Source organism: Sceloporus occidentalis, unplaced genomic scaffold, assembly GCF_023333645.1.
Source record: "Sceloporus occidentalis isolate IW3139 unplaced genomic scaffold, rSceOcc1.0.p SCAF_3, whole genome shotgun sequence".
In the NCBI taxonomy this organism is placed as follows: domain Eukaryota; kingdom Metazoa; phylum Chordata; class Lepidosauria; order Squamata; family Phrynosomatidae; genus Sceloporus; species Sceloporus occidentalis.
In genome coordinates this window covers 65,180,256-65,205,250 of record NW_028316983.1, presented here as the reverse complement: position 1 = coordinate 65,205,250, position 24,995 = coordinate 65,180,256, and the positions used below count along the sequence as shown (strand labels likewise).

Here is a 24,995-nt window from a genome sequence, read left to right as displayed (position 1 = left end):
CTGGTATCACAGCAGAATGAAAACCAGGAACAAATTATCTAGCAGCCTTCAAGAGAGAAAGCTACACAGAATGGGAATGGTCAAAAAGAAAAGAGAAGAGAATGACAAGAAAGAATTGCAGTTTGAACAAGTAGGCTGCTCAGACTCTTCCCTGGGTGGATCCATCAGCAGATCTTCAGTATCACTGCCACCTGCTTTAATTTTTTCAAAAAACAGAAGAGGAGAAATCAAGCATCAGCTGAAGAGAAATGGACCTGTACTGGTTCCATGCAAATCCAAAAAAATGGAAACAAGGAGGTGTGTGTCATGCAAGACCTCTGCATACAGCTAAAGATGCATATGAGGGAGACCTGATCCCTATTGTGAATTCAGGTCAATGCAAACAAACCCTCTGAAAGATCATGAGATTGTGTTAGTGCGGTAAGGATGAAGCAAGAGGGCCAGCTCTTTAGATAGGCATTTGGAGAATGGGCCAACAGATCACTAATAGTGCTGTGTGAACTAAATAATTGTGGCAATGTAGACTTCTGTTAAGGAAGAGAAAGAACCTGGCACAACTAATTCAGCTCAACACAGGTATAATTCAGTCTCATTCACAAATATTGGAGCCTTGTGCATGTCATCATTTATTTATGGACAGATGTAGCTCATATACATACACTATGTTTCTATAGAGCCTCACATCAGTCTCCCTAATCAGATATTCACTTTCCTTGCATCCACACAGGCCACTTCAGCTTGTGGGACATTCCCACTGGGCATGACCAGTTACCTTATAAGCCCACAGCAATATATTCTGGGCAAGAAAGTTGTTACCGGGGGAGGGGCACAATTTCACAATTTGGAATAAACTGAAGGTTTATACATTTAAATATCCTATATAATTTGTTCTGCTTGCAATATTCAGGTTCTTACCATCTATGGTCCTTTGGACAAGGAATGGGTTGACAAGCAGAAACTGCTCATAGTTCATGTGTGGACTTTCTTGTTCCCAGGCAGAATGGAAGACAAAGGAATAATATGCAGACATAATCCTACAAATAAATATGTCCAGTGGCACTCAGATAGAGGGCATATGGAGTAATATGGATAATTATGAAAACTCCCATGCATCACAGTTGTGTCCCTTGGTGGTATGGGGTTCCATGACAGTCTTATGTGCCTGGGCTCTGGTCATTCTACACACTAGCCCCAGAAAAACTTGTGCAAAAAGAAAGTAGAAAAAGAAACCTGACATGTGCCACATGCCTTACTGTGGGAAAGCATGAGGTCTATAAAAAGAAACTACATCAACCCAACCCCCCTCCAGCTTCATTGAAAGCCCTATTGTTTTGATGATGTCTGAACCACTGTCTACCCCAGGTCAGACCCCTGGACATGCAACATTCCTATTGCCCTCAGAAAAGTGCAAAAAGGAGAATAGACATGCCTGCACATGCGCATGCATGCACCAAATGTACATGTGTGCACCAAAGATGAAGGGCTCTGCTTATTGCTGTTGTTGTGTACCTTCAAGTCATTTCTGACCTGTGGAGACCCTAAGGCAAGATTTTTTCAGAGGAGGTGTGCCATTGCCTTCCCCTGAGGGTGAAGGCATGTGACATGTCCAAGGTCACACAGTGGGCTTCATGGCCGAGCGAGGAATCAAACCCTAGTCTTCAGAGTCACAGTCCAGCACTCAAACCACTATGACATGCTGGCTCTCTAAATACCTTTAATTATATACACTGCTATAAAGTGTTGAGCCAGTAAGGCCTAGCTTTCCTAAGTGCATTCCCCCAAGTGTGTCCACACCAGCTGCACTTGCTATGCCTCTGCCACCGGGGAAGGGAGGAAAAACAAGGAGCGTAGGGGTATCGGAAGGTCAGCTCTTTCAGTGCAACCTTTATTTCTTCAGGCTGGCTAATCTGTTTACATCCAAGGCAGGGCAGGCAGACAGAGACTGAAGCTGTCTTACCGGCAGAGGACTGAATAGCATTGCTTTGCCTCTTTATAGCTTTGGCATAAGCTGACAAACGATGACTTGCAGGTTTTTTAGAGATGAGGGGAAGCTTGGGGTCAGAGGGAGGTTTAGGGTAGGAAGGAGGCTTAGCAACAGAAGGTGGTTTGGGGATGGATGGCGGTTTGGGAAGGGTTGGTGGTTTAGGAGTAGAGGGTATTTTGGGGCTAGAATGCACTGGTGCAATGGTAGTAAGAGTCTGCTCCATGGTGGGTTTGGGTGCAGCTAGGTCATCAGATGGAGGACTCTCTGAATAGGTGTCTTGTTTGGTTGCTGTTTCTAGGGTGCCAGGACTGACAGTTAGGTCCTCTAGGAGTCCTGTAGTCACCAAAGAGGGAACAGTCCCATCCGAGTCTCTCTGAAGTTCTGGAGATGCTCTATGGTCCAAGTGTAAAGTTGGGGAAGCAGTTGGCCCTTCAGCCATTGGGGTTTCAGATCCTATTTCTATGCCAATTTGTGTACTTTCTGATATATCTGGTGCTGAACCTGTTGTGATGTCTTGGGGAGCTGCACTGTCACTCAAGGTAGCAGTTGGTTCTGGTTCTGAAGGTTCAGGGGATGCAGTAGTTTCTTCCTCATCAGCACTGGGTTCTGGTGGGAAACAAAGAAGTTAGCAGCAAAATCAGCACTCGCACACCCACACAGACACACCCAGAAGGTCATGCAGAAGAACAAGCTGATATTTTGCTTTCATGAGCCACATTTTTGTGCTATGTGCCACATTTTTGTGCTAATCACAGGGTTGGCCCTATTATGAGACAGAGTGAGGTAACTGTCTCTCAGGCAGCAGATTTTGGATGCTCTTAAAGGGCACTAATTTGTCAACCATTTTGTTTGTTTATTTACAACTTGCATTATGTTGCCACTTACATTTTTTGTCACGGATGCAAAGTGTCTGTGGCCCAGCCTTAATAAGTAGCATAGCAGCCAAAATATAAAGTACCCAAATTCAGACAGTTAAGATGGCTTGTCTCAGATAGAGTACCATTAATAGCCTGCCAGTGGCAAATTATTGCCACTGATTTTGTTTTAACTGTGAAGGATATGCTATTTGCTTTTTATGCCAAAAAAAAAAAAAAAACCAAAACACCAGAATGTGAACTGTTTGAGGGGGAAACCAAATGGGTTGAACTGAGCATTGATTTCCTTTTGGGGAGAGACTGAGGGAAAGAAGGTATTAATAGTTCAGATTTCTCTTTGTCCCATGTTAGTATTTCACCATCTTCTTTATGCAGTGGCCTTATTTGCTTGTTCCTCATGCTCCAAATATAGCCCCCCAAACCCTTTTCTATTGTTTTTAACCTCTCTAGTGAGCCTGAGCTCATTCTGAGCTTTAGCTTTTCTAACTTTCCCCTTACAAGAATTGGCTGTTTGATGTATTCCTCTTTCATGGTTATTCCCTTCTTCCATTTCTTATACATGTCTCTGTTATTTCTCAGCCTGTCTGAAAGTTCTTTGAACACCCCATCCAGGTAAAAGGCATACTCCCGGCATAATTACACTATCATGCTGAAGATTTTCACATGATATTGCACTCATCCAGGACTTCTTTCATGGACATCCAAGAATGCTCCAGCAACAAACCATTCACAGGGAAGTCCTGGGAATGGTTTAGTTGCAGGAGCATTCTTGGATCTTCACAGGATAAGTCCTGGATGAGCACGATGTGTCTGAAAATTTTCAGCGCGATTGCACAATTATACTGGAAATATGCCTTTTACTCCCAACTTTTTTCGCATGTCTGATAATTTCCAGTGTCTATGTTTGGCTTTCTCTTTACTTTGAAATTTTTTAAAGAAAAGTTCCGTTTGTAATGCTTGATTTGTTTCACACACGAAAGTAATCACTTGATGTTGCCATCACTGTGCAATGAATGTTCCCACAATGGCTACTCATATTATGAGTAAGATACTCGGGGGGGGGGGGGGTACTGTATTTTTTAAACTTTATTTTTATGTTTTAATATTATTCTACACTTAAAAAAATTAATGGTATGTTAATATGATAATTGTGTGTTAACTTTATGCTATCAAGTTTTTAGTATTTTCTTGTTTTAGCAATTCTGTAAACCACCTTGGGTCTCATACCAGGAGGAAGGTGAGATATAAGTAAAATAAATAAATAATACTTAAATAAATACTGTTGAACAAAACTGGAAGAACATAAGTCATACCAGAATGTATTCACACAAGCTTTTATTTATTGGGTCGTTTGTGCAGTCACTCAGGTTGGAAGTTTGCTGTACAACCAGATAACCTGCACCTCTTCATCATGATAAGTTTATTCAACAGTGATTGGGGGGACAGCAATCTGAAATGCACATAAGGTGCACACTGTCTTACCTGCTTTCATATGAGAAGAATTGTCTTCTCTAGTTCATTCACTTACCACAGAGAGGTGAGTCCTTACATGAGTAGCCTTCTGGACACATGGAACACGGCTCTCCTTCCTTGTACGGTTTGTGTCCTTTTACATTCCCCCTAGAAATTAAGCAACCCACATGTGACTTAGAAGAATAGGCATGGTGACCAGACGTAATAATCTCAAAGGAGAACAAGGCATCACAAAATGTAGAACATTCAAGAAAAGTTTAGGACATTATCAGATAAAAGCTAAAAACCCAATGGAGGACAGAAGGTTGAAATGTAGGACATTTCCTGGAAAAGGAGGATGTCTGGTCACCCTGAGAATAAAGCATTTCCTTGGAGAAGAAGAGCTCCTTGTTGAGCAAAATTCTTCCAGAAAGTAATTGTTTCACCGATGTAGCTACGAACGTAGTTAGGGAGCCCTAGTGGCATGGTGGTTAAATGCCAGTACTGTAGACATTCACAGTCACAAGGTTGTGAGTTCGATACCTGGCTGGGCCCCAAGGTCCACTCAGCTTTACATCCTTCTGTAGGCCACTAAAATGAGTACCCAGCTTGTTGGGGGCAACTAGCTTACACGTTGTAAACTGCTTAGGGAATGCTTAAGTGCACTGAAAAGCGGTATGGAAATGTACTTGCTACTTGCTATTTGCTAGCTGAATGAAACCAGAGATCTGCATTAGCTCATGGCCAAAGACAGCCAATGTGATGTAGTGGTTTGACCTTTGGAAAACAACTTTGGAGATCAGGGTTCAAATCTCCATTCAGCCATGGAAATCCAATGTGTGATTTTGGGCAAGTCACACTCTTTCAGCCTCAGAGGAAGGCAAAGGCATTTCCAACAAATCTTGCCAATAAAACCCTGTGATAGGTTTGCCTTAGGATTGCCATACATTGAATGACCTGAAGCCACACAGCAACAACAACAGAGGCACATAGGCTGCCAAAGATCACTAGCTACGTAGAGTGTGTTTATGAACATTTTGTATCTGGGATTCTAGAATGTGGAGACATAAAGGAGATTAAATACTTTCCTTCTTTTACAGCAGCATTACAGTGGGCAGCATTGCTGCACTTAACAAATAATTAGTTTGACCTGATCAAAGGTAGATTCAGCTGGGACATGAATGGGCCTTCCATATTGGAATAGTTCCTCATTCCCAGTTTCAGCACAAAAAGAAAGGAAGGAAAAGAAAAGGAACTTACGGAGGCTCATAGTTGCAGACTACCAAATGCATGTCAGTGTCATTCAGAACTTCCAGGGTTTCACAGAAGACTGTCCCGCAGCCAACGCGTTCACTGTTTGCCCAAACCACCTAACATAGAAAAGAAAGATGAAAAACAACTTGCTGAAGATGACTCCACATTCCGACTATTTCTTTCAAAACAAGGTGTTACTGGTTTTTCTTACATGTTGTCACATTCTTTCCTTTTTAAAGTAATTTATACTGTGGATTTTTTTTTATTTTTTTTTTTTTTTAGCATTAATTGACAGGGCTGACCCGCCATTAGGCAGAGTGAGGCTGCTACCTCATGCAAAAGATTTGGGAGTTTACAAATGGACAGCAAATTATTCATCATTACTTTTGTTACTATTGGATTTTACTGTCAGGGACACGGAGAGGTTCTTGTGGAACTGTGTATTAAATTACCACTCCCACCAATCTGAATCAGTATGATGAAAGTGTGCTGTAGTGGTTTGAGTGTTGACTATGACTCTGAAGACCAGGGTTCGAACCCCTGTTCAGCCATGGGTGACCTTAGGCAAGTTGCACTCACCCAGCCTCAGAGAAAGGCAAAGGCAACCCACCTCTGAACAAATCCTGCCAAGAAAACCCTGTGATAGGTTTGCCAAAGCATCGCCATAAGTCAGAAATGACATGAAGGCACACAAAAACACATATTAAAACACATCTGGAAGGCAACAAGAGGGGGAAGACCATCTTGTCTGATTCAAGTAAGAGAACTTTTATTGAAAGTTAAAATATGTACTAGTCAAGTGTACACACATCCTTTCTTTTGGAACGAAAAATTCCCAGTCCCAGAAGCAGCAATAGTGATGTCAGGAGCTCTTTATCCAGAAGGCTATGGCTTTTGTGGAGGCTATATATTGCACATTTGCAAGGAGAACAGCATTAGCTCCCCCCCACACACACACAGTCTAGAACTCAGTGATGGCTGGTTGTTCCCACCAATGGGGTGGTGAGTCCACTCTGTTTTACATTAAAACTTTAAAAATAGCTATCCAAGGTGCTGAATCCAATTTAGAGGATAATGGTTCATCACCTTCGATATCTACTTTAAAATTTGGACTAAACCCCAGAATGGATTTGCCACCTTCTTGATGTACTTCCACTGCTAAAAGTATCCAAATGTGCTCCATATTAGACTATGGGAATGATATTGCTACTGAAGTCAGAACCTATGGAGATCAGAGCAATACATTGTGTGATTTCTAGGCATAAAATCTCTGTACAATTCTGTGCAATGAAACAGTTTTTGTGAGATGCCATAGTTCCCACTCCGGGAGAAAGCCAACATATAAATGATAAGATGATAAAGAAATAAATAGGATACCTGTGTATAGTGACCACACATCTGTCCTTCTTCACATGTTAATGTAGTCATATTATAATACTGGTACTCATTGTACCAGCTTTCCACAATTGTCTTCACCTCCAGGTCTCCAGACATGGCAAAGAGATTCTCACCTCGACGGCCTCTCTCCTTGTTGTGTTCCCAGATGCATTTGGTTGCATAGTCTTTGGCAAAGGTTTCCAGTTCTGGATCCCAGTTCTGGAATCACAGCAAACCAGGACATCATCACCACACAGAAGGGCTTTTCACATAAGCCAACAGGAGGAATGAAAATGGATCCAATTCCCTGGCCTTCATAGCAACTGGCAGGCCTGGTGTTTTGTTCAGGACAAGCAAGCAGTTGCCATCACAAGGGAAAATGGGGATCAATATTTCAAATAGTTTTTCCAGCTTCATCTGTAAATCATTTGCCCTTTGGAAGTGAAATACTATCCAGCCCAGTCAGCTATTAGTGTGGTTTTTTTAACCCCATCAGTAGAACTGTGAAGCTGTGCTTAGTCTGAATGGAGCTATTCAATGTGTTAAATCTATTTGGGGGATAGGGTTCGGGACCTGTGGAGTTCGGACTATAATCTAAAGAGGATACACTGCTCCAATGAGATGGAAGCCACAAGCTACCACTGGTTTGGGGAAAGATTATCGCTGCACTAAAGAATGTATTATTGTAGTACAGGGCTTTCTGTTCCTTGCTAGAATGGATACTCTGTAATCAGTATCCCACATCCCAGTTTATTCAGAGACCACTGAAAGGACTAAGTGATTATAGGCATCAACGTTTTGGTTTTGGCTCCAGGAAAAGAGTGGATGTATCTGCAAACTTGTACACAATGTCAATAGGGAGTAAACATACTGCAGCCTTGTTCTTCCAATTTTGCTGCTGAAACACAGAGGTGCAGGAAGCATATATTGGTCACACAAGATTATATGTATGTGTTTATAAATATATGCTAACCTCTAAGGCTCAGGCATTGTTTTACACTAGGCAAAACATGTCAAACAGGTTGGTTTAAAACTTAACAGCCAATCTCCATGTATAACCAATGGTAAAATTCTAAACTGAATACTCCCATCTGTAGTTGAGTGTCTGTATTTTTAAGGCTCTGAAAAACAAACAACCCCTCTTGATAATGATTAGAACATAAGGAAGGAAGGAAGGAAGGAAGGAAGGAAGGAAGGAAGGATAATTAACAATTACCCCAGTTACCCCAATGAGCTACTTTACTACATTCAGGAAGACTGGAGTCCCCCCACCCCTTATTTTTTAATGTAGAGAAGAATTTAAAATGCTTCCTAGATTTTGTAAACTAGCATATTGCAGAGAAAGCTATGGTCCAGATCTCTCAGCCTACCACCTCATTTGGCACATATTCATCATTAGGGTATACAGAATGGTTCTGAAGCCAGTAGCTGGGCAATAATCCCTACACCTCCCTATTTCAACCATGCAAAGAGGAATGAATAGTAAATACTCAGTACTCCTCCCTGCTGTGAAGAGAAAGGCATGCCCAGTTTAACAGCTGTGTCCAGCCAGAGCCAATGCAAACATCTGGAAAGCTTATTACTGAACAGAGACCAACATCTGCTTGCCAACTGATCCCTCCAGTGTAGTGAATGTGATAGGCAAGTCCCTTCTTATCCAGCTGGGCTTCATGGGCTCCTTTAGTGGTGGTTGCTAAGCAAGAAATGAGAAGAGTTTCCATGAACAGAGAGTGCTTCATGAACTTTGTGGTACAAAACTCCAGCTATTTCTTTTAAAGGGAACTTCCAGGGTCTGAGGCTGCTCCTTTCCAAAACAATCAAGCAAAACCACAGAGCCTTGATTAACAGGTTCTGAGGCACAAGTGCAAAGAAGCCTTCCTTAAGTTGGCCGCTTGCAGTGTGGAGTTGTGTCATCTATTTGGTCAGGAGAAAGAATACATTTGCTTTCAAGGAGGCACAGGAAATGGTTCTGTTTCCACTCAGCTTCCAAGCATGAGTTTCAATATCGGTCTAGACACTATCAGCATCCCTGGGGTGAATTTCCCACTTTGTTCTGGTCATAGCATTGTACAGAACTTTCCACAGTTTTACAAAGACACTCAGGAGGATTTAACCTGGTGGAATCTGCAAAACAATACAGCCGAGAAAGATACTGTTATACTGTGATTCCTAGCATCCCTTGCTATTGGCTGGTCTGGCTAGGGTAGTGTTTTCTAAACAGCAATAATGGACAGTTAAAATTCATGATATTCAGGGTTGACAATCAAGAAGCAGCTATGTACAAATTTGTGTTCTACCTAAACATTAAATGAAAGTATTTATTTCAGTTAACTTAGCCATGTGTTTCTTGATAAAAATTAACATATTGTCCCCATTCATAAATTACATGATGCATACATTCGTTTCTTTATGAACGGCTCATACTCCAGAACACAGGATTTTATTTTATTTTATGGCGTTTTGTTGTTGTCCTTGGGAAAGCTTTCCAGCCTTCATATGACAGACACCCCTTATAATAACAGACACCCCTAGGCTAGGGCTGATAAGTGCTGCAATTCAATAACACTAGGGGTGCATCTGCACTGTAGAAATAATGCAGTTGGATGCTACTTTAACTGCCTTGGCTTCATCCTACAGAATCTTGTGATTTGTACTTTTGTGAGGCACCAGCATTCTTTGGCAGATAAGGCTCAAGACCTTGTAAAACTGCAAATCCCAGGATCCCATAGGATGGAGCTACAGAACTTAAAGTGGTGTCAAACTGCATTACTTCAAGAATATAGATGCAGCCTAGGAAGGCCATGTATTTCCCACTCCTGCAATGTTGGTTGAAAAATATATCTCCTGAGGCTCTGGGCCCCTTCGTACTAAACAGTTATATCATTATGATCTCACTTTAACTGCCATGGCTGCACCCTGTGGAATCCTGGGACATGTACTTTGATGAGGCACTGGAGCTCTCTGGTTGAGAATTATAAATGCTCCTACCTAAACTGCAAATCCCAGGATTCCATAGACTATTGCCATGATAGTTAAAGTGGAATCATAGCTCTATAACTGTATAAAAACTGTGTGAAAGAGCTCCACATCTCACTTTTCTACACTGAATTTGTTGAGTGCTTCCAGTCCCTTCTGCTTTGGGGTCTAACAAGGATCAGAACAGAAAGCAATGACTGATGACGGAGGGCAAAGGTGGCAGAGATTTCAGGCACTAGGCCAGCACTTAGCACAGGCAACCACATAATGGACTGGCATCTATCCCACACAACATCCCAAGTCAAACAGGTGCCTAATGCAACAAAGCACACTCTTCATTTCCTAGAATGGCTCTGGAAAAATAAAGACAGCAGACATGTGCCTTGAGTTTCAGCAACAGTCATTTTGCTATGCAGCACACTTGTTTTACTAAATGTTGAAAGGGGGGAAGGATATTAAAGGTGAGCTGTCTATACCTTTTACAACTTAGGATGGGATGGAAGACTAAAGCAGCCAGAGGCCCTCTTATATGCCATATTATAGTAGTATGATTCTACTTTAACTGCCAAGGCAATAAATCCTATGGAATACTGGTATTTTCAGTATTTTGTTGTTGATGTATGACTTTGAGTCATTTTCAACTTATGGTGACCCTAAGGCGAATCTGTCATGGGATTTTCTGGAGCTGAAAGTGTGTCACTTGCCCAAGGTCACCAAGTGGATTTCTATGGCCAAACTGGGAATCAAACCCTGGCCTTCAGAGTCATAGTCCAATGCGTGAACCACTACACCATGCAGGCTCTCATTTGCAGTATAGGGAGGAGCATTTAGAGAGCTCAATCAGAGGGCTCTGGTGCCTCACCAGACTACAAGTCCCTGGATTGCATAGGATCCAGCCATGACAATGAAAGTGTTATATAGTGGGCCCTTAAGTTTCTCTGGGGTTTGGTTCCAGAATCCAGCAAAATCCATGGATGCTCAAGTCCCATTAACTACAACGATACAGTGAAATGTGTCCATTATATAAAATGGCAAAATCAAGGTTTGCTTTTGGGAATATATATATATATATATATATATATATATATATATAGAGAGAGAGAGAGAGAGAGAGAGAGAGAGAGAATGATATGTTCAAGCCATGCATGGCTGAATCCGTGGATGCAGAAACCATGGGTACAGAGGGCCAACTGTAACAGCATAATATGAAAGGGCCCTAGGATATGGAAAAGCAGGGAGAGAAAGCAGTGGGACATGGGGCATTACTCCAAGGGCTGGGTGAGGGAGCAAGGCAGAAATCACCATGCATTTAGGACACACCTGGAGGCACCTGGCCATCAAACCGGACAGAGCCACTGCCTTTTCTGTTTTGGGGAGCTAACTGTGCAAGAAGGCACTCAAAAATATGATTTGCCCACCTATAGTCTGACATGGTCAAGCCTATTCTGTTTCCCTTAAAACTCTACTGCTTCTTTTTTTGCTGCACCAGTAGCAAAGGAGTAGCACTAAAAATGTTTCTAGACATAGTTTTTTGTGGATTTTTCGGGCTATGTGGCCATGTTCTAGAAGAGTTTATTCCTGACCTTTCACTTGCATCTGTGGCTGGCATCTTCAGATAATGCTCTGAAGATGTCTGTTCTGTTGTCCAAGTACTAACTGTGGATGGGTAGTTTCAAGGGCTTTCCTAGATTGTCTTGAGTCCCACTCTTGGAGAGAAGGCAGAAGCCAGCCATAGATGCAGGGGATCTTTTAGAGCATGGCCACATAGCCCAAAAAACCCACAAAAAACTATGGATGCCAACCATGAAAGCCTTCGACTTCACATTGTTTCTAGACAGTTTTAATTTAGTGTAGTTGTTTATTCTGGTTTTTATTCAGTTCTTTAAAATTAGGTTTTGTTATTATGATTGATTTTACTGATATTCTGATTTAATCAATGTTGTAAGCTGCTTGGGTCCTGCACTGGGAGAAATGCAAATAATTAATTAATGTGTAATGTAGGCCATGTTTTTAGAATTGTGACTAGGGTCTCCATGTGTCCTTATTTATAGAAGTCAATCCTCTATTTGAAGAACTGCCAAACAATCATCCTTTGTAGACCTCTTCCATTAGAGGGGATGTTCAATCCAGTCTAACTCTGGTTAAAAGATTTCAAAAACTGTAAGATGGGCAGCCAATCAATCACAGTATTTCTATCCTACCTTCTCTCCATGAGTGTGACTCAAGCCAATCTAGGAAAGGCCTTAAAATTGGCCATCCTCAGTTAGTACTTGGACAACAGAACAGAGAACAGAATAAGCACACAAATCACCTGGTCACATTCTTCCCCACTAAGATGTATTTCAATTTTTTAAATTATTTCAGAATGAACCAATTATATTTCAATCAAGGGCTGCTGGTTTTATTCAGCTCTTTTCCTTCTTTTGTCCTCTCTTTTTGGTGACACTCTTCCTCTCTTTGATCAATGTTTAAGAGGCAAAGACCCCAATTTTTTATTGTTATAGGTGTTTTCAAATTCACATGTATAAGCTGCAGAAGTGTAAAAAGAAAAAAAAAGTCCCATCCCACTATCATCTCAGAGCTTGACAACTTTCTTCCCATTTAATCCTGCAATGAAGAAATTCTTGTTGTTTTTAAAAGCCATTCAGAATCACTTTTGTCTCTGCATGTACTAAAGATGACTTTGAATAGTGGGGAACAGGTTCAGGCCATAGAACCCATATTTCTTCTCCCAGTAGAGTAGAAGCATCCCTCTCTATAGGCTCTGGGAGGGAGTGAAATAGCAGACCTAGCTTGAGTTTATTAGTCCCTTTATGTGATGTAAAGCCAGAATCCATATACAACAGCTGTGTTTCTTGTTCCATTAAAATATAGTTTGGCAAACATCACTCAATGTATATAAGTAGTTCCATGGCAACCGGTTCTGCTGACCCAAACAAAAAGTGAAAAGTGTGACTTCAGAATTAGTAACAGGAGGACTGTGGAAATGTAACTCCTGTTCTACCAAAATAAACCTCAAGCAGTTGAAGGAAGTAACTTTACAGCACCACCCATGTTTTGGAACAAGGTAGCTTCTTCAGCATCAACAAGACCACACAGAAATTAGGCATGGGTACGATGAACTAATGGCACGATCTGCTCTAGGTGCCAAACCTATGACCATGACAATGATGTCTACACCACCTGGGTTGAGCCAACTAGAGGCATACCTCGGTTAAGAAACCCTCTGACAAAGAAGCGCCTTTTCATCAAGCTTTTTATGCACCCCCTTTTCAGCTTTCGCCTCTGTCTAGCTAGAATTCCTTAACTGCATCAACATTGGAAAGATAGTGAAGAAAGCCTGGAGAAACACAAACTTTTGGTGCCAGGTTGCAGCAACATGGCTGCAGTAAACAATGGATTAAAGCATGAGCTGGGAAAGAAGAGGATCATACTAGCCTATCCTATTGTAGCAGTGTGTGCTTGCCTATAACTGACAAAGTAGACAGCAGCAGCCTCCAAAATCCCTTGCTGAGCATGTGTGAACAGCAAAATGGAAAAGCAGGAAGCAGATTAGCCTGCCTCACGCCAGGGACGTAGCCAGGGGAGGGGGTCCACAGGGTCCAGACCCCCCTTCTGTTAGATACAATGAATGGTGCGTGCCGCTGCGCCGCCATGTAAAGCCCCAATATAATGGTGGCACTTAGTCTGGAACCCCCCTTCCGAAAATCCTGGCTACGTCCCTACTCACGCATCTTTAAAAAGCATACAGCTGTACATTTGACCACCAAAATAGAAATCATAAGAAATGTTGAAAGTGGTGAAAGGGGAAAAATAACTTTGGTGGATTCTGGAAGAAGCTTTCAGGTGGTCTCTGGAACAATGGTTCAAATTTGGAGACAAGGGAGAATTAAGTAAATGCACACACTCCAATTGTAACATTTTATTGGAATGATTCCAGTCATCATCACCATCACCATCACCACCATCGCCAGCATCATCATATCTGAACACTCAGCTGTGGCCTAATATTACCTGGCTGGTGCTACATTTCACTTACAAGCCTGCTTATATCAGGCTTAATTGCTGAAACTTGGGCAACACTGGAGTTCAGTGGTGTAGCTATGAAGACAGCTTCTGACTGTATGCACAGTAGCAAGAACTGTCATGTACTTTCTCTCAGCCACTCAGCGTTATTCACTTGGAACGTGTAGGCTGGAAAAGCCAGGTTTTATACGAACAAGATAAACTAAGGTTTTGTTCTTCATTTCCTTTCAGTGGCTCACAAGAGGAAAAAGCCACTGTAGCTTTCAACCATGTCTATCTGTCGACCATCCCTCTGTCTGTCCATTGCATAACTCTTGAACTGACATATCTTAACAAAATTTGGTATGAAAATGCCTATGATATCCAGAGGATATTCCTTATGGTTAATGTATGACTGTCTGCCCATCTGCCTTTTGTTTGCATAAATATCTTTTAAACAATGTCTGAATCGCATGAGAAACATTTATATTCCAATGTATTTTGAACAGTTTAAGATATTGTAATGAAACTTTGTACAAATGATGTCTATCACTGTAAAGGACTCTTGCTCTTTGTGGTCAAGGTATGATTCCTCTTCTTTCTTTCTTTCTTTCTTTCTTTCTTTCTTGTAAAAGCTCATAACATTTCTTCAAGCCTTTGTTGTCCTCCTGTGAGGACATTGTGTTCCCCTCAGGGATCCATGGACCACAGGTTTAAAAATGCTGCTCCAGGAGGTTCTAAATGTTTTTGTTTCCTTATGCAAGATTTACCTGGCCTTGTTGTTTTGCTTCACAAGCACAGATTGTTAGTTCTGAATAAAAGGTTTGCTTTTATTGAACTGCCTTCTTTTTTGTGGTTTAGGAATATCCCTATTCTTTCCATGTTATTTCTGCATCTGGTGCTTAATGCCCAGAAGCACATCTGTGTCATTATTGGTATATCTGCAGTTCATTTGGGCTTGTAGCGATCAGCACCCGTCTCCATCTATATCACAAACGTAATTGAATGAGAAGATGCTGTGGCACACCTGATGTTCCCCAGTCCATTCAAGATGGAAGCAGTCTGTCAGCATCATTAGCCAGATGTGAAACTAATTATAATGTCACCATTCAATACGCTAAAGGATCCATCTAGACTAATAATTTTTCACAGGTTTTTTCCTCACAAAATGCTGCTGCCAGATTATCAGTGGCTGGCCAGATGGAACTTACTAGCCCAGTAACATTTTTTTTTCTGCATTGGCTACTTATTTGTGTTTTGGCTAAATTGAAAGTTCTGTTTTTTACAGTTCTAAAGAGGCTAGAGCCAAGGTTCTCTAAAGAATGGCTTTGCCCATAGATTCCCCACTATTCACTCTGATCAATAACAGAAGTCCTCCTTTGTTTTTTCCTACATTGCTCATATACCAACTGAGAAATGTTAAATGAGTACAAGAAGCAGGGCCTTTTTAGGGATGGCATCAATACTTTGAAATTCTATCACCAGAAAGTTAGCTAAGATGATCATTGTACTGGCTGAGGATGCCTTTGGAGGGCAATGGTCAACAGAGATCATTATTCTGGTCATACTTCTGCTATATGCTTACTGCATTGCTTTACTGATGATGATGATTTTAAAATAGACAATCTGCTACTGAAAATCACAGAAAGCGTTGGCATAGAAGATATCACATTCTACAGTACATTTGTGATTAACATTTGTTCTTCTCCTATGCACATCCTTCCAAAATGTGAAGAATTTTGGGCAACAGATCTTGACCTTCTTACTGGGAATATGAATATATAGCATGCCACAATATATAAAAGCAGCTGACTGGACATTTTAAAAATGGTTTGTGTTAAACTCATTACTCAAATTGCAATTCAATAATTACATAAGTACTTGACTCCCAAGAGTTTCTGCTCTTTATTCCCCCACTCTTTTTCTTTCATATTGTCCCTTCTCTCCATCACATCTTAGTGATTACTAAGCTTTCTTTTGCTCATCCCCAAACTTCACCTCCCTTGCCAGAAACAGGACCTTATGTAAATATATCATACCCTTTTTTCTTTTTCTTTTGTTAACTGTGAAGTCTTTATGTTTCATTGGACCTGCAAAGAGAAGCACTTATGGAGTTGGTCATAAACCCTCTGGAGAAATTAATCTGCCACAGTCTTGATTTCACCTTTGTCTTTTAGGGTAGGATAGAAATTTCTGTCACCTAGTGACAGAAGGTAGTACTGCAGAATCAGATAAATTTGAATTAACTAAAACAAATGAATCAATTTTAAAAGCAAAACTATCCAAAGTGCACACTCCTGGAACTCCCTTAGTATTTGTGTCAGCTAATACAGTGTCTGGGTTTCATGTTCTTTGAGCTATGGCAGATATAAGACAAACCTGTATTCTTTTTTAATATTAATGACAACCCACTTTCCTTATAAGGAGCTTAGGGTAGTGAATATGGTCCTCTCTCCCCTCAGACATTATATTCTAACAACAACCCCATGAGACAGGGTAGTCTGAGAACTGATGACTGTTAGAAGGCCACTAAGTGAGATTTATGACTGAGCTGGAATTTGAACCTGGGATTCTGAAATCCTACTCCAATCATTACAACACATTGGTTCTCATCTACATTCTCATGTTTTGAAAGGGAATGAATATATGCATGCACCTTTTTCAGTGAGTGCAGCATCAAATAATGGCAACTATACCTCATGTAAATCATTTTCCAGAGGGAAATAGTTGCTCTGTACTCAGGTATGACTCACTGGCGGGGCAATCTAGCACATGCCAATTGAATGATAAACCTCACTCAGTTCAGTGAGGCTGAGGCTGAGGAATAGGATTGCAACCTCTTGATGTAAAATGGAGTAAATGTGTACACATGAAAATCTACCCCAAGCTAAAATGGTTCAAGAAGCAGAAGAAAAGAAGGAACTAAGGAAGGTGTTAGCCTAAAAGGTATTTATATGGCAATTGCTTAATAACAGGAACTTCAGGAACTCACATCACATATCACTTATCGCACAATAATTCACCATAGATACTTCCATACTATCAAGAAAAGATGAGATGTGATAAACCTGTGTAAGACTAGCTGTCTTGCTCATCTGATTTGTACAACTCACATTGAAAACATTAGCTTATCTAACTTTATTTTTTAAATTAACCTAGTTTGTAGACAGAATCGCACCAGAAGCAGGGCAGTCCATGGTGACAAGTGGAGTGGCTAGAGGGCTATTTAACCATTCCCATCTGTTTGCTTACACTTACAGAAAACTCCTTCTACCTGATCCACCCTTGGAAGCGCCACCCATAAGTCATAATTGCTAAATGGTGTCACCATGTTGAGGGGCTGTTTAGTGCTGAATGCCAGAGGTTTTGGAACAAACAGGAGTTGAATGCCGTTCTCCCCTTTGTTCTCTCTGAAAGACTCAGATGCATTAAATTTCCATGGTTGGGACTGTTCTAAATGTGATGTGGAATATCCCAAATAAATCACAAAGGAATTTGCCTTATACTGAGTCAGGCCATAGGTCTCTACCCTGTATTGTCAACACCTGCTGGCAGCTCAGATTGACATCCAGATTTCAGGCTGCATCCTTACCTGCAGATCCCAGGTACTCCCTGGCAGCCTCCCATTCAAATATTAATCCAGCCCAACTCTGTATTTCCAAATCAGACAACCTCAGGTATGTCACAGAAAATGTACCTATTTTTTTCTTTCCTCTGGGATCATAGCAGCATACTGCCATCTAACACAAAGCACATATCAATGGGGGACTTTGGCTTTCACCACAGAAATGAGTAGGCAGAGCATCCTGGAGGCAATATTTGGTTCCTGAGGCTAAACAAGGATGGACCACCCTCTTTAAGGAGAACAGAGTAGAAAATGGCAACCAGGATGAAAAACTGCAATAGTGAAAACAAAAGAAGCATGGTGGTGTAGGAAGGGGGTTGGTGGAGATAAGGTGGCTATGGCACTATGGAAGGCTCAATCTCAATTTGATTGATTGGTTGATTGATTGATTGATTGATTCCCCATCTTTCTCCTAATATGGGACCCAAAGCAGCTTATGATACCAGTTAAAACAAAATACAGCTATAACAATATGTAGTGCAAGTTTTTAAACCACTAAACAAACAATCAAATTCAAATATTTAAGTCAGAACAATTAAAAGCACATTCAAAACACAGTAAAAGACACAGCACACCTCATTTAAAAAAATTTGCTCTAGCCAGTTGAAAGCTGAAGTCCTGTTCAGATTAATGGATCTTTACTTGCTGGTTAAAAGACAGCAGAAAGGGAGCCAATGGAAATTCTCTTGGGAGAGAGTTCTCTAGCCTAAGAGTAGTTGTGGAGAAGGCTCTCTTCCATGTGTCACCAGATGAGCCTGTGCGGATGGTGGAAACACTTGAAAGCCCTCACTCAAGACTGTAAAAGTTGGATAGGCTGATATGGGGAAATACAGGCTTTCAGACAGTCAATGATGTGACAGGCACTATTCAGTAGATAGCTGAGGCAATTACACCATGAAAATGCACACAAGATTTCCATAGTTATAGTCTGGGAGAGGAGGGAGTGGGAAGGAGGAGGAGAAGAGGGAATCAAAGGGAATTAGCAGTGCCAAACTGCTCTTTGGGAGCTGATTTGTCTGGAACAGTAGCAAAACCTAAACGGAAGAGATCTGCTTTGTATCCCCTGCAGCTAATGAACTGCACATGTCCAGCCATATCTTCCAAAAAAAAAACAAACCCAAAACACCACCCAACTGCCACCACCTGTACAAGCCCAAATGATGCTCTAGCAAGGACTGGGATCCAAGTAGCTATACAAAGATAAGGCGGGGGGGGAGGAAAAAGAAGAATCGGAACTTGCCCAAGTTTATAGAGCAGCTCAGCCAGGATCCAAAGTCCTGTAGCCAAGACCACACTGCCTTTCTTGACTCAATAATCAAATGCTAATTCATAACAGGATGCAGATAAAATATGGATAATCCTTTCCACTTAAACATCCCAATAAAATGCTTTGTGCAAACATATCAAAAGATCCCAAACTAGTTAGCTATCCTCTAAAGTTTCACACACCTATTTATATTGGTTATAACAAGCATTTGTCTGGCAAAATGCACCAGGAAGCATTAAGCAGGTTTACAGATGTCATTCAGTTAGATCTCAAAAGCCACAATTCCTTTGCCTCATCAGTTAGCTACAGATGCTTCAAAGAAAGGACTGGGGAGGAGATGGAGGAGTCATAATATAAAACATGAGAGAAGTTGCTGTTTCAAAAGAAAGGTTCATAGCACGTTAGAAACAGAAGCCTTCTGCATTCCCACATTGCAGCAGCATCCAGGGCTGTTATCCATCAATCACTTACCATTTTCCGCATGTCTGCAGCTGGAGGCGAAACCTTAGTCCGGTACTGATTGTGCAGGTCCACGATCAACTTCTTGTCCTCACTTGTAAAGGACCAGCTCAGTTGCATGGCTGTGAGCAACAGGAGGAGGAAGGGGGGGAGGAGGGGAATTTGCAGGCCTGAGCTCAGCATTGTGGCACTGTCTTGTTTTAACAGCCCACGGGTCTGGCAGACAGCTTTAAATCCCTTCCCAGAATAAGGAACACCCAAAGCCCAAGATTGCAAGAAAGAAATTTATCTTTTTACTAGATTGTCTTTCAGATCCACAGAGGGGACACACCCGTTTCAAATAGTATCATGGATGGAAGAAGAATAATGGTCCTTGAGGGAAAGTCAGGAGAGCCATGCCCATTTGCTGGAATCAGTTGAATGCGTGAAACCTATATGTGCATCTGTTGTTTCTTCAGCAAGAGGAACTTGGTTTGGGGACCATGATCATGTAATCTGATGCTCCACATGTCACTAACCCTAATGTCCAACCCACTCAAACCTGCGCATACAAGCCCCCTCCCTATGTTATTATCCACACATTTTAGCACACAAATGAGAGGGGGAGAATCACCCACAATTAGGTCTTTGCCAATTTCGTTTTTGAAAAAGGAATAAGCATCAGGACCATGTGATGGTTCAACAAGGTAGTAACAATTAGGTTTTTGGCATATTTTAAAAAATGAGGACTGAAGCCATTTCTAGGCTGGTGCAAGGCCTGTGTTCTTTCCAGACCATTGTTTGTCTACAGAACTCAACTTCTAGTAATCTGCTCAGCAGTGATGAGTTACACTTCATTTTGAAATTGTAAATGAATAATGCAGAGTACTTACTAGAAACATACAAGTGGCACTTTGTACCAACATCAGTCATCAGTAAGAGCAAAACAGTGGGGAAAGTAACAAGGTGTGTTTATATTGCTTTGACATTCTCTGAAATTTGAGCACCACATGATTGATTTGCATACTGACTATATGATCAAATGGTTCAATGAAAGGATCTGTGACCCATGAGGGCTGCCCTCTAACTTGAAGAACCAAACTTAGGCAGATATATTTCAAAGAAGACCACAGTGCTGCATTTAGAGCTAAAGTGACTGTATTTGAAAAGTACATGGTGCACAAGACAAGCAGCTCATAGAGCTAGCAGTGTTTCACGATGACTCCCCACCCCCATAACACTTGTACACTTGTTCCATGTTTCATGAGATCCAGACTTATATCTGCAAGATGTTCCTTGTTGGTAAAAATCTGTCCTTTCTCAAAAGAAAACCTGAAAGAGCTTGTTCCAGGAAAATGATGCCTGTCTCATGAGAACAGCCATTTCAATTTTGAATGTTGTGTAGACTATGGCTTCAGGCCACGGGCACTTACTGGATTTTGTTTATGAAATCACTAATGATGAGAAACAGTTGACTCCTCTCATTCCTGTACTTTGTGACTTTTTTTAAAAAAAATGCATTCAAGGCTATGCTTCTTTAAGCCCGATAGAATTCACCACGATCAGAGTAACAGTGCTACTCCTTTCCCTTTCAGCAATGCCCCACCATTCTGTGAACTTCCAATTTCTCTTTATGAATTATTTTAAGTAATATTCATTGTTTCTTGTTTGAAGGTTGCATAGTCCCTAGTCCTGTGGTGGCAAACCTATGGCACATGTGCCAGAGATGACATGCGAAGCCATTTTTTGTGGCATGTGGAAGGTGGGAAAGAGGAGGAACAGATGCGCACCTATTCCTACTCCTTCTCGGCTGTCCTGGAATTTCAGCTGCCTCCAGAGAGGCATCTGAAGGCACAGAAGGGTGGAGAGGCAGAGAGGAAAAGGCGCAAGCCTGTTCTGCCTCCTTCCTGGCTGTCCCAGGTCTTCAGCTGCCTCCAGAACCTGAAGTCCCGTTCCCCTCAGAAGTCCCACTCCCAGCACCGGGGAACACCCAGTGCCGGAAGACCTTTTAGTTTGGGCATTCAGTCCTTAAAAGGCTTGCCGTCACTGCCCTAGTCTCTAGCAAAGGAAAACATATCTACAGCAACCATTTTCAAAAAAGGGAGTCCTGGTGGCACAGTGGATAAATGCCAGTACGGCAGCCACAACATTGTGAGTTCAATCCTGAAGGGCTCCAATGTCGACTTAGAGAATTGGCTTACATATTGTAAACCACTTAGAGAGTGCTTAGTTCAGTATGAAGTGGTATGGAAATGCAAATGCTATTGGTATTGCTAAGAGGAAAACATGAGATGTGGGATACCAAGGCATATCCTTTTATTTTTATACAGGATATGTGGCCAGGGTATTATTCTACTTCATAATGCAAATATGATACAATATGCTAGGAAGTACAGTCATCCCTCTATATTTGTGGCTTTGATATTTGCAGATTTGATTATTCACAGATTTCATTAATATGTTCTCTCTAGGACTGTCTCTAGGTCCTCCAGTGCAACTCTGTGGTCAACTTTAACTAAAAGTTGCACTGAAAGACCATTTGTAGCTATTCCAGTGCCATTCTATGGTCAGTGTATGTTGGACATTGACCACAGAGTTGCACTGAAGTACCTAGAGATTCCTAGAGAGGTGTCATCTCAGGTAAAAACAGTGTTTTTGTTATTTGTGGTTTTTCCATATTCACGGGGGTCTTGTTCCCCTAACCCTAGCGAATATGGAGGGACAACTGCATATAGAGAATAACAATGCTGGAATAAATCCTGAGAGAATAATCCCTGTTTAAATATACACAATCATACTATTGTTAAAACTCTCACACTAGAATTCTATATCAATCCTCTTCTGAGTAAAGGAACCATCCACCAAGCAAGATGCTGACAGGCTTTCACACACTATTGTTATATTATGTGGAGTTGGCACAGAATTCCATATTCCCTTGCTAGTCACTGGACTGTATATACCATTTTAATGAATTGGCAAACTGTAATATACATGAATGATAAGCAATCACAGTCTGTTTGTCTTTTCATTTTGATTGGTTGGATGCTTGCACATACAGCAAAATAAGATGGTCTGGTAAGGGCATCTCATTGTCATTTTAGATCACATTAATGCAAAGTAATTTCAAGCAGAAATGAAAAAGATAACAGCTGTTTCTAGGACTTACCAGAGAAGACGTTCATAGTCATACATGGTCAAGATGATTTGTGAGCTAAAGCACAGTTCATCTTGACCACCAATGACTAGCTCTGTTCAAGATAGTCTCCATAGGTATAGTATTATTTCCGTTTCATGGAAATCAATGTGGCAGGAAGGTTCTCTACTACCCCAGGTCTTATGGTTTGAAGTTACAGGAGAGTAGATAATGATTGAATGTTAGAAAGAACTTATTGACAGCAAGAGAGGTTTAGCAATGGAACCAACTGACAAGAGTAGTGATAGGGTCTCCTTCTCTGGACATTTTCAAATGTAGGCTACCTGATGGGAATGCTTTAGTTGGAGATTCTGCACTGAGCAGGGACTGGACTCAGTAGCCTCTTCCAATTCTATGATTCTCTCTCAGCCTTAGGCGAAAGTAATGGCAAACCTCTTCTGAACAAATCGTGCCAAGAAAACCCCATGATAGGTCCACCCTAGGGTTGCCATAAGTTAGAAATGATTTGAAGGCACACAACAACAACAATAACAACAACCACCTACATCAACAGAAATCCAGGATAGTGTGATGGTATAAGTTCTGGACTATGATTCTGGAGACCAGGGTTGAAATCCCTGCTCAGCCATTACAATCCACTGGGTGGCCTTAGGCAAGTCACACTTTCTCAGCCTCACAGGAAATTTCATGGCACCTACAATAGATAGTAGCATACAAGGTTGAAGGGGCCCAAAATGAACAGAATGGCATAGGCCGTTATGTAGCTTTTAGAGATATATAAAATATGCACAATTTGCTCCACTCCCCAAATATTTTAGTCGATCAATACTTCTGTCCATTCCATTTGCAAAGCATTCTCTTCAGATACCTTCCCTGGCCATTCCCACGCACTAGCCAAATTAGGGTGAAAAACAAAACATGCTGATATAAAGCAACTAATATGTATTTGCATATGAAAAATGTGTGGCTTCTTCCTTCTCTTTGGCATTCTCTTTCATCATCATCCACTGTTTTCAAAAGTAGCACAATATTTTCTACAGGCATAGGTGTGGACACCGTATCTCTGTAAATTTCAAGGGCAGTCGATCCTTCTCAGATATTGCTGAGATAAGACAGCTTGGCATCATGAAGACATCGCCCTTTTGAAACAGGGACAGTTTGGTACAAGTAGGTTCCATGGTGGATTCAGCTGACAATCCTAGTAGTAATCCTGGCCAAAGAGTCAGCTGCAGAGATAACCTCCTTCCACGAAATTACTTGTGTGCTAATCTGTTATGCCACATCTTGGTAAATTTCTGACACTGGGGACAAGAGTCGTGACACATTTCTTCTCTAGGCAAAAATGGTATGTGTACGAGTTCACAGCGCAGCCATGTCATTTTTTGAAAAATGTCTGTTGTGCTGTATGTTGTTTACTCTGAGCTCATGAAGAAGATTGAAGAAATTTTAACTATGCTCAAAGATGATATGAGAACAGTTTGGAGAAAGTGCTAAGTTTCTAAGAAGATAACCTCAGTGTTACATTTAGACAAATGTTTCAGTGTTCCCCAAGCAACAGACACACAATCTATCCATATATACATAGTGTCTACTCTACCAAGCTCCAGACTGATTTTTAGAAGACTACAAGAGGGATTAAAAACTCAATATACAAACAATTATTTTAAATGGATATTTCAAAAGCTAATACAGAAACTTGAACAAATTGCATAGAGTTTATTGGCCAACAGCACAAAAGAAATTACTCAGTGCAAAAGCAGATCATGAACATTTTGAAAATTCATCAGCAAAACAGGGAAAAAAAACATGGAGACAGAAAAGGGGCAGTCTAAATCCTTGCTTGCAGCACTTCATCAGGTTACTGTGAGGTGGGTGAAAAATGTTAAGGGGATAAACAAGCAAGTGAGCAGGCATTCCAGTAAGAACAGAAAAGAAACAGAAGGATGAAAGAAGCAACAGATAAGTTGCGGTGTCTTTGGCATTGCATGATTAATTTTAAAAGAGCTTCAGAGTGGAATTGTGGGGAAGGGATTAGTGGGATCAGGATCATGGTGCATGACAAAGTCAGAAGCTTCCCTTTGGCACAGGAGGAAAGCTGCCATTGGCACCATACAGGAGCAGGGACAGCATTTTCAGTGGCTCCACAGGAACAGGGGAGAAGAGAAAACCTCTCATTGTCCAAAATCTATTATCTTCCTCCATTCCACATCCCACACCCCTATTTAAAATTACATGGCACAATGCCCAATGAACTTTTTAAATGTAGCATGAAGTTTTCCTGCAAGACTAGCTATGCCACAAACTGCACATTCACATGAAGGTGAAACGGTCTCTTCATAGCAAATGTCAGATTACTTGGTCCCAGGGACAGAATCTTCTTGTTGGTGCCTCTGCAACTGTGGAATTCTCTTCCCAGAGTATTCCTTTTTCTACTAGAAAAGAACAGTTGGCTTAAATTTCTCACTGCATTTTATAGGTAATGTTCTGTTAACCCTTGCTTATTGTTTATACTGTACTTTCCCCCCATCATACTATTTTGTCAGCTTTCTCAGAATGTTTTTAATGGGCAGTATTTAAATCATAAATAG

General features: G+C 41.2%; 1 protein-coding gene across 1 annotated transcript; it reads right to left on the bottom strand.

Moving 5' to 3' along the window:
- Positions 1 to 1,730: 1,730 nt before the first annotated feature.
- On the bottom strand, positions 1,731 to 19,457 carry PI16 (peptidase inhibitor 16). Its single transcript, XM_089518611.1, has 5 exons — positions 19,287 to 19,457; positions 6,943 to 7,161; positions 5,572 to 5,681; positions 4,388 to 4,479; positions 1,731 to 2,590 (listed from the first exon to the last, which is right to left on the bottom strand). Exons 1-5 carry the CDS (start codon positions 19,455 to 19,457, stop codon positions 1,731 to 1,733), a joined length of 1,452 nt encoding a protein of 483 aa, XP_089374737.1.
- Positions 19,458 to 24,995: the final 5,538 nt, after the last annotated feature.